The sequence below is a fragment of the Mastacembelus armatus genome, chromosome 10 (assembly GCF_900324485.2).
Source record: "Mastacembelus armatus chromosome 10, fMasArm1.2, whole genome shotgun sequence".
Classification (NCBI taxonomy): domain Eukaryota; kingdom Metazoa; phylum Chordata; class Actinopteri; order Synbranchiformes; family Mastacembelidae; genus Mastacembelus; species Mastacembelus armatus.
Window position 1 is genome coordinate 1,072,565 of NC_046642.1, and position 10,687 is coordinate 1,083,251.

A 10,687-nucleotide genomic window follows, 5' to 3' on the forward strand; every position below is an offset into this window, starting at 1 on the left:
TTTTCTCATTATTCTAAACTGTTCTGCTGCTTTGCACAATTGCACCTATTAGCTGCTTCAGTCAAAAAATAAAAATTACTGACTTACCTGCAGTGTTGTTTTCCACAGACTAAACATTCATCCTAACACGTTAATGAAAATACCTAAACACACAAATTCTGGAAGTGGTTTATTCCATTATCAGGAAAAACAGCAACATGCAGCTGCTCCTCAAATCACTCATTTCTGCACTGATTAAAAAAAAACAGCTGGGTTTCTCTGGGATTCATCGAGTTACAGTTTTAAGACTTTTTTAATAACACACTGAATTCAGTTTATTAACTGTCACCAAATATATCAAATTATCATGATGGAAACCCAGTGGAGCTGATTTGCCCTGGAATTATTTACATATTTTCGGTGCTTCCCAAAAGTATAGAACAATAATTTCTGATGATATAATAATTTTCAATAATTTGACCTGAACCCAGAAAAAAGGTTCATTCAAGCTCAATAAGGTTGAACATTAAGACCCTGACAGCTGCTGCAGGTCTGATGGCGCCGCCTGCAGCAAACATCACACTGTTGGTTTGTAGGAGTAGAATGAGTCCTGACAGCAGACGACCACATCCAGAAAAACATTACTGACCGACGTTACTGTGGACAGCAGGCACCTAATACATTTTAATGCCTTGGGTCAGAGCCGGAGCAGCCGATTGACCCAGTCTCAGTCTAATGTTCAAACAACGAGACGTTCAGGTGTTATTGCTCGGTGCAGCAGCAGATACACATTCAGCTTGAACAGGGACAAGAAATAAGTGAGAAGATTCATAAACACAAACTAAGAGATGCTGAGGCTCTCCAGCTCTTTATGAATAAAAATAACACTATGCTGCTGCTGCTGCGTTCAGGTGTCATCGGCTTTCAGAGCAGCTGTGTTGCTGCTGTAGCTGGAGGACGCTGATGATGTGAGGCCCGGTGTAACACTGATGCACTCATTGTTAAAGCGTCATTACCAGTCTCGTTTATCTCTGAGCAAACACAGACGCCGGGCAAACGCACAGGACAGGTGCTGCCTGCCGCTCACAGCCACGTCACGCTAACAAACACAGCCCTGTGAGCTGGACAAAAGCAGGCACAGCAACGACAACCGCACATTCAGCTCCCGAGTGGAAGGCACTAAGGGCAACAGGTGGATTAACGATGACAGCACTAAAAACAGACGGAGAAACTGGCTTCACACTGCAGATCAATAAACTGTTAGGTTGATACAGGCCATGTGTGACTGTAAAACTACAATCTCATGAAGTACAACACTTGGTTGACATTTATTAATATAGCCTATATATATATATATATTTCAGTTTTAGTTAACACCTTATAATAAAATGCATGACTTACAGTGGAGGTGCTCAGTTACCTCAGATAAGCTGCTGACTGATTATTTGCTCAGTGGACGCTGGTTATTCAGCTCCTGAGTGGTGTTTTGTGTGTTTCCATGTATGCTTAGATTGTTTGGTCCGAGTGGTGAATTTAAACAGTGGTGACTCTGCATTGTGCAAACATACTGACTGGATTAAAAGGCACTGAACACACTAGACAATTTATGGGAAGTGAAGCATAATAGAAAAAGGCTCTGCCCTTCTACTGAGACACTTTCAGAAAAGCTAATCAGAAATGAAAGGCAGCAGACTGGCTGTATATTAGCTAATTAATCAGTGTGCATGTTTGCTGTCGATGCTTTCGGAAAGGAGAGTTTCAGCCTCGCAGCTCAGATGTGTCACGTTTGGAGCTGCTTTAGTTTTGGGACTAGATCAGTCGACCATCTGCAGACTCAGAAAGCAGAGAAGTCATAAATGACATGTTAGAAGAAATGAGACTTCTCAGATGTTTTTCCACTTCATGGCCCAGATGCTGAAAAGTTTCATCTTTTTACATATTAGAGTTGAATTAATAACCTGATTGACTGAATATTATACAGCACATGGACAGAAATGTCAGTACAGTTTGATGCATAGGTCATAGCTCCTCCTGAGAACATCAGAAAGGTGTGGAGTCTGCCTTATTCCCCACATCCTGCTGATCATTTTGTTCAACAAAAACCGGCAGCAGTGCAGACCAGATGTTGCCCAGGAACCCACAGTGTTGGTGCCAGTGAATTATTCATACAGAAAAACACTGTATGTGCTCATGTGCCATCTGCTCACATGTGGCCTGGAAGACACTTAATCATGTTTTCACACTGTAGGATCATCAGTGATTAAATCAGCAGTGTTTCAGAGTGTGCTCAAAACAAAAAACACACACACTTCACTTCTGGAGAGACGTGACATTAAAATAGTCCAAATCTCCATGAATCTTTACATGCACATCTTCCTGTCTCTGACGATACCCTCCCTCTTTTCTTCTTCTAACTTTAATTTTCTTATCTGCTTCCTCTGGTCTTTCTACCCCACCATTTCCCCTCTTTTATCTCCGTTCTTCTTCCTTATACTTCCTTTCTTCTCTGTCCCGCTGCAGTAAAAGTATTCAAAAAGCATTACGAAGAAATCTAACAGCAAAGCTGTCCGATGGATTAAACCTCAGTCCATTTCAGAATAATGACGACACTAGCGGAGGAAGATGATTTTAAAGACCCACAGAGTCTATCTATCTTTAAATCTTGGCATATGCTTAACTTTTCTTAAGCTGTTGCTCCGGGAAAGGTGCCTCTTTATTACTTTTCTCTATTTCTGGTCTGTTTCCTCGTGCTCGGCCGTGCGGCGTAATAGAGCTGATTAGCACATTAGTCACAGAGAGCAGTCCAGTTTATCATCGGTGAAGAAGCCATCGCTCCTGCTTCAGTAAACGATCAATCACAGTTGGTAGTTGCTTCATTTGTTGGAAATAGTTCAGAGAAGAAAACATAAGATTAATTGGTGCTGCATTCATGTCATTACAGCTGCAACACAGGAGGAAGGGGAGGGCAGTGGTCGCAGTAAATTACTTGTAAAATATAAGGAGCCAGGGTAGAGGCACAGATTCCCTGTCGAGAAGAAAACAGTCTGGTCCAAAGTAAGTGGGAAACTGCTATTTCTGGTAAAACTCATGTTTGCAAGGCAGCGAACGACTCTCGCAATTTGGAGCAACATGAAAGAGCTCCAGCCAAAAAACTGTAAAGATTTAATGCGTTTTTAAAACAGATTTAACATGTTCTCCTTCAGGTGCAGCTAAAACGCTGAACTCACAACAATAAATCTCCCCAGCAGTCCTGGAACAGTCAGTTGATTAATATCAAATGTTTATGAAGCATCTTTTATCATCTAAAGCTCCACTTGAATGGGATTAACACTACGGGGAGGGGTGCGAAATACTCAATTTACTCCAGTAATTTAAGTCATTACCGCAGACAGCAATTTGACCCTGAGGAAATTATGGGATATGTTCAGCAGGCGAAGGCAGAGGAGAACACAAGTCTGTAGGAAGTGTCTCCGGCTTTTTATGTTGCTGTCAGTATGTTTCCATCTGTGAGACCAGAAAAACTCCATTTCCACACTAAAGTCAAATTTCATTTCAACTAACTGTGGATCACAGCCCAGGGCAGCCTGGAGCTAATGAGCGTTCTGTCATGAAACCACAGCACATAGTCGGGATCTGCTGCAGGTCTTTCATTAAGTACGTCCTGCCTGTCAACAACATAAGTTCCCATGTGCAGAATATTTTTCATCCATGTGAACAAAGTCTTTGAGAACTGCAGCAATAAGAGTAGAAACAAGCTACGCTTCATTTAATCATCACATGAGGACAACGCTACAGCCACACCCCCTTGGTTGGTGCATGCTTCCTGTTGGTTTTCCCTCTTCAACTCGTAATAACACGTTTTAGAAGAAAAGTGACAAGAAATATTAACTGCACATCCAAGATTCTCATCTCACCGAAACTCCAAAAATCAATCAGGAAGCCTCCGGTCAATGCAGAGCAGCAATTAGCCAGAATGACTAATTAGTTTTGACTGCCCCAAATGGGCGAGTGGGTCTGATTATCTGTCTGCACACAGCTGGCCCTCCTTCACACACACACACACACACACACACGAATAAACGCACACACACCGTGTCATTGATAATCACACACAAACCTCGTCTTAAAGCATTAATAGTATCTGATTGGATTGATCAATCCAAACTGTTTTTTTTTCCTCCTTCCATCAGTCAAAAACATATGACCACAGTGGTCAGTACAGCATGAGGACATTACCTGTAGGCCTAAGCCTCATTTTATTTATCGATAGACTAACATGGATGTGAAAGGGATCATCAGCCTCTTTCAGCTCGTAGTGTTAAGTCAGTCACAGCAGAAGACAGAAAATATTCATACTGTCATATCACAGCTAGGGGACGGGTCAGGGCAGTGGATCTAGTGCCAACCCTTAATAAATAAAGTGTGAGTGATACTGTTATCAGACTCTCACAGACCAAACAAACACTAATGTCTCATTTTCTGAACAGGACTCAGTCCAGTTAAAGGCTTTAAACCTGCCTCATTTCATTTAATTACCCAGAGAATTTCATTTCTTTGACATCTGGGCAAACATCAAGTAAAATCAGCAAGATCTGCTCCGCAAACCCATGGATTACAACGAGACCAATGTTAATATCAAAAACAACATATATTTTACATAAAAACAATACGTTACAGCAGAGGGAAGTGTGTTTTATCCATGTACAAAAACGGAATGAGGTCAGCTGTTTAAAGGGAAGGTGAGGAGAGTTGCACCACCTGCTGGTAGCAAAAGGTTACTACCGCATAAAGAGCTATAGCCAAAGTTCCTCTAGGCTGTTTCCTCCTGATGCCGCCTTCACTTTGTTCACATTCTTAGAATCACTAAGACACAAGAGAGCTGACTAGTTTTCCTGGTCCAGACTCAGCTGACACGTCTCAGGAGTCATTGGGGAGGCCGAACAGTTTGACGGTGCCCGCCTCTCGGTTGTTGTCATACTTGCCCTCCTTGTCATCGCAGGCATAAGCCAGCAGTGGCCTTTTTGGGTGCCAGGCGACAGTAAATGTTGGAGAATCACACTGAACCTCCCACAGCTTCTCTCCTACAAACATAAAACAGTAGCTGCCGCTGAAAATGTAAATACAACCACAACAGTAAAAAATGTTTGTTGGTTTTAAGGGATGTAACAGTGACTCAGGCCTTAGTAATATTTGTTAAAATCTTTTTGCTGCTGGTCCCTCAAACTGACCTGTTTCCACCTCTGCGATGTCTATGAAGTGATCCTCCGAGGCTGAAGCCAACATCTTGCCATCATGGCTGAAGCTCAGAGTCCTGACCGGCCAGTCCAGCCTGCAACGCCAGCAGTGAAACCATGACTCAGATAAACCTACAGTCACATTTTCACATCATGATATGTAAAAAAAATAAATAAATAAATAAAAAATTCTTCACACCTATTTCAGATCATCCTGAGCTGCTATTTCAGTGTGAACAAAAACAGACAGACTGACCTGGAGAAGCAGCGGACACACACCAGCTCCTCCACATCCCACAGGCTGACCAGGGCGTCCGCACTCCCCGTGGCAAAGTATTTTCCTGTGGGGTCGAACTTGATGCAGATGCAGTTGGACGGGTGAGCGTTGATGGACTGAATGGGCTTCAGCTCTGGGTAACTGCAAACAACCAAACTGTTTATTGCAGGTCAGAAACACAGAGCAACAGACTTCAACAAATGCCAATCACCAGTGTTCACAAAAATAAGGTAGTGAACCAATAACTTGTAGACAAAAAAAAAAAAAACAGCTCTGTTCACCTGAGGGGCTTGTCCTTGGGTAACCAGGATGTTGCGTTGAGCCCGATCCGAAATTGAAAACCAAATGTCCGTGAAGTCATCGTGTTACATTTGACGCTTGTTTGCTTTTGGCATCAAATAATGTCTAAAAATCGAACGTGCAAACGACTAAAATGGCTCCCAATGCAAGTTTTAGGCAGCAAGCAGGACAAAATGAAGTCCTGCTCATCAGACAGCCTCAGCGTGGAGCTGCTTCACTCAGCAGCAGCAGAGGCAACGTGACACTGACAGCTTTTGCATCAAACAAAACCAAAACAGTGATAATTTTACAGGAGAGTGTCGACACCTTTTGCTACTGAAACAGTCAACAAACAGCTGCCCCACTCGCAGCACGTACTCGCACTGAGGCAGGACAAAAATAAAGCATATTGCCATATTTAACTGGAAGCTCCTAACTGTCATGTGAGTTCTGGTTATAGTCTGGCCAGTTCAGGCCTCAGTACATTAAAAGACTCCCCAGTTCTGGAAATACCTAAAGAAATCAAAACCAACTTTGTGTGTCACCCTGATGCCAGGAGTGAGAAAAAAAACACCACAGAAGAAAACAGCTAAATGACCTAATGGTCATTTACTGACCTTCTCTGTCAACCTGCAGGTCCCTGCCTGTTTTAGGAATTTGACAAACCACAGGCTTTTTTTTTTCCTGCAGTAAAAACAGCAGTGAAGAGTTTCTGTCTTCACGCCTTCAGCAGACAGTGGCTTCACTCAGCTGCTGGCAAATGTTCATGTGTGTTTGAATACACAGAAGTGGGGAAACATTAGAAACAGGTTTTGTCAGGGAAACCTCTGCAGACATACCTGCTGCTAAATCCCAGTTTCTGGTCGGGACCTACCTCAGAATATTGATGCAGCCGTTGCCATTCGTGAGGAAGAACATGTCATTGTCGTTGTTCCAGGAGATCTCATTCACTTCAAATTTAAACTGCTCCTCTGCCTTGGAGCGATGAGTCTTGGCGTCGATGAAGGTCACCACATCATCTTTGTTCCCGACAGCGATAGTCTGACCATCAGGGCTCCAGCAGATGTTGATGTTCTCCCCTAAAAAACATTTCAGATTTGTTTAAGGTCTACATCTTCCTTTCTGAAAGGAGAAAACAGAAAACAAACAAAAGGTCCTTGTAAGTCAACGCCCAGCCAGCACACGAACTAAGGTCGCACCTTTCGTATTGACAGTGGCGATGCATTTGGTGGTACGGACGTCCCAGATGCGGATGGTCTTGTCTCCTGACGCTGTGACAAACAAATCTGGGTTGGTCGGATGCCAGCAGAGCTGATCGACGCTGTCGCCGTGACCTCTGTAGTTGTTCTCTTTCACCTGGGGACAGAGACAAATGGAACAGGTGTTCTTCACTCTAGTCCCAGTCTCTACTAGGACCCTGAAGGCCTCCATGTGACCAACATAGCACCATGTTCAGCCCCACATTACAGAGACCACATCAAGGAGAAGCAGAACAAGAAAAAACATTTTCATTCCCAGATTCCACAGTGAGAGATTTAACCAAACTGTGCCTGAGTTTAAAGCCAAAGTTAGAGATTTAACCAAACTGTGTCCGAGTTTAAAGCCAAAGTTAGAGATTTAACCAAACTGTGTCCGAGTTTAAAGCCAAAGTTAGAGATTTAACCAAACTGTGTCCGAGTTTAAAGCCAAAGTTAGAGATTTAACCAAACTGTGTCCGAGTTTAAAGCCAAAGTTAGAGATTTAACCAAACTGTGTCCGAGTTTAAAGCCAAAGTTAGAGATTTAACCAAACTGTGTCCGAGTTTAAAGCCAAAGTTAGAGATTTAACCAAACTGTGTCCGAGTTTAAAGCCAAAGTTAGAGATTTAACCAAACTGTGTCCGAGTTTAAAGCCAAAGTTAGAGATTTAACCAAACTGTGCCCGAGTTTAAAGCCAAAGTTAGAGATTTAACCAAACTGTGTCCGAGTTTAAAGCCAAAGTTAGAGATTTAACCAAACTGTGTCCGAGTTTAAAGCCAAAGTTAGAGATTTAACCAAACTGTGTCCGAGTTTAAAGCCAAAGTTAGAGATTTAACCAAACTGTGTCCGAGTTTAAAGCCAAAGTTAGAGATTTAACCAAACTGTGTCTGACTGAACTCGTCCATTCATAGACTGAAACGAGGCTAATGCTAATGCTAACGCTAACAAACCGAGCACAGCGACTCACCAAACGATCCTTCTCCAGGACGAAAACACTCGCTGTTTTGTCGAAAGACCCGGAGGCGAGTCTCCTGCCATCACAGCTCCAAGCCACCGAGTGGACTTTGGCCGTGTGAGCCGGGAATTCACGACTTTTGTTGTTATTTTTGAAGCTCTCCTGCATGTCCTGGTAATACTGCGACGCCATGTTCGGACACGAATTAGCGTTTGGCGACAGGCGGCACAGGAGCGGGAGCGACACCGCCCCCTGGTGGGTCGGAGGGTCGTTCTCCTTTAATGTCATTTCAAGTTAATCTTCTATTTGCTGTTTCTTGTTTTGATTTTTGCCTCTGTACTTTCAACTTGTCTTTTTTTTTGTTCTGTTAAGAACTTTGAATTACTGTGTATGAAATGTGCTATAAAAATAAACTTGCCTTTCCCCACTAATTTGATATAAACATAAGGACGGACCTCGGGCTTTACTATGATTAATGATTTCATGGTAAATAATTATTGGTACATCCATCACCATCTATTATTATTATTATTTTTATGTTTAATCAATTTAATCTATCTATCTATCTATCTATCTATCTATCTATCTATCTATCTATCTATCTATCTAATAATTTGTCACACTTATTAATAGGTAGCCCAAATCTTCAAAACACCTACTGTTGAGTTTTGGCGTCTTCACTTCCTGTTTAATTATGTTTACCCACTAAAAATCAAAGCACCTGTGTTTCTTCATCGCCTTTTTCCTTTGTCTTAAGCTCACACTACTTTTCCCATTAGCGCTCTTTTTTATTCTGGAGGCTCTAAGTCTTCAGCGGTGCGTTCATTTCTGAATGTTCTATTGCAGGAGGTGATTTTGTTGATTTGTTGTTTTTACTTTCTTGCCTTATATCTCTTTTCCATTGCCTTTTGTTGGTGGCTTTTATTTAAATTTCTCAAATTAAGTCAACAGGAGTTAACTGAGCTAAAAGGAGAGACGGTTTTAGACAAAAACAAGCTTCAAGTGGAACAACACTGTTCATTTGTCTCAGCTGTAGAAGTTGAGGTGTCACTGGTGTGTTTACAGCTTCTCACACTGCCCCCATGTGGCCAGAAATCATATAATGCAGGTTCAAGAAGGTTGGTAAGTTTTTATGAGGCTTTTGCTTATTTCGTTTTCAAATGAAGACAAATGATGATTGTTTTTTTTTTTAATTGCAGTTTATTTGAAGGTGATGTTAAAATGAAAATCCATGTTTAAAAAACTTCGAACACTCCATTAATTTCCCAAATACACACAATATCTATAGTCATAATTCTGTCAGAGACAGTAAATCCCTTTAAGTAGCTACTTGGTTGACAAATATGCAAAACAGTACAAGGAGTCAGAACATAACCAGCTGCAGGTCAACTCTACAGCCGAGGGAAGGCCTCGTTAAGCATAATAATCAGGCCTGTTAATGGGCTTTAACACCTGGTCCTTTGCATTAGAATATAAACACCTAAAGAACACAACAAATGCACTTTCAAATGTGATTCTGTGCTTGAAAGAAAACAAACTGTGAAAGCATCATACAAATGTGCCTTGCGTATTTTGCATACTCTTCAAAATTGCTCTAAGTGTTGCAGCACGTGTCAGGAAAGCTATATATAGACAGCAGGACCTACAAAGTAAAAGTCAAGGAATGCACGTTGAAACGCGACGGCGAGCGTGTTGACCCGAGTACAGAAGCGCTGAGGGCGTCTCAGAGCGTGTGCATAAAGGACGCAGTGTTGATTCAGTGGCGTGTGGAAGACGTCTCTGGTGGAGTGACTATGACAGTATCTCATGAGGAAATGTAGGTAGGTTTAGAGGCAGGTGTCTGTGGAGAGGTAGACAAAGTACACAAGCACCTTATTCCTCCAACGCTGTTTTCACCAGTTTTCACATTTCTTTATTAGTTTCACATAATGGCTTTTTGTTTGGTTTTTTCTTGTCAAGGCCCCCAGGGTAGGTTTGGTGGAAATCTGTCCGATGGACCCTGAGAACAGCTGCGATTTACTCGGCTCTATGCTACTGCCTTTGCTGCTGTTGCTCTGTTCCTCTAAAACCTGAATTTCTGTCTGATTTCCACATTAAATGCTTACGACACACTGATAGTCAACACGCAGGAGCCTCAGCAGAAAGTATATTTTTCTGCTTTCAGGATGATTTGCTTTAACCCTGCTTGTAAAAAAATGTCCTTGGGTGTTTTCACTCAGCCTCCACTCACACGCAGGAAGAGGTTGGATTAAACAGAGGAAGTTCATCAGTGAGAGAGACACCTGGATACCACAGTCAGGGCTGCACAACCACTCAACACATCAGTCGATTACAATTGATTTCTTAACACAATTAGGACCCAACCTATTTCTTATATATCAATAATTATTAAACACAACAGCTTTATGAAATGTGTCGTACATGTTCAAAGAATGAATCCTAATGACTGTTGCTTATTAACTATTAATATCTTATTGACCAAAATGTACCAGTTGAATACCTGTTCCCTAAAGGACAAACCCGTTCATGTAAAAACAGTGCGACTTTTCCTCTAGCGCCATCCTCAGGACGAAATTAAAATTTAAAAGTGTTTGTTTCATTTATTTAAATTTAGCACTTTGAAATTTCTTTTATTGTTTCAACCCTAATCAAGAATGTCTGCGTCAGTGGTTGCAAACTGCAAACTAGCAGGATGTTTCAGTTGTGCTGCTGACAAAGCTCATTTC

The 10,687-nt window shown here is 41.9% G+C and overlaps 1 protein-coding gene across 1 annotated transcript; it reads right to left on the reverse strand.

Moving 5' to 3' along the window:
* Positions 1–4,451: 4,451 nt before the first annotated feature.
* Positions 4,452–8,158, reverse strand: thoc3 (THO complex 3). The gene is made up of 6 exons (XM_026331177.1): positions 7,974–8,158; positions 6,969–7,125; positions 6,644–6,848; positions 5,470–5,631; positions 5,208–5,308; positions 4,452–5,060 (listed from the first exon to the last, which is right to left on the reverse strand). The coding sequence occupies exons 1-6, from the start codon at positions 8,151–8,153 to the stop codon at positions 4,897–4,899; spliced, it is 969 nt and encodes a 322-aa protein (XP_026186962.1). The 5' UTR covers positions 8,154–8,158; the 3' UTR covers positions 4,452–4,896.
* Between the last annotated feature and the right edge of the window lie 2,529 nt (positions 8,159–10,687).

What these genes read in the sequence shown, in the direction of transcription:
- thoc3 (XM_026331177.1), bottom strand. Translation starts at nt 8,153, where the DNA reads ATGGCGTCGCAGTATTACCAGGACATGCAGGAGAGCTTCAAAAATAAC. An exon ending in CGCCACTGTCAATACGAAAG is followed by an intron (nt 6,849 to 6,968) that starts GTGCGACCTTAG and finishes AATGTTTTTTAG; the next exon opens with GGGAGAACATCAACATCTGC. An exon ending in GGCTGCATCAATATTCTGAG is followed by an intron (nt 5,632 to 6,643) that starts GTAGGTCCCGAC and finishes GGTTGTTTGCAG; the next exon opens with TTACCCAGAGCTGAAGCCCA.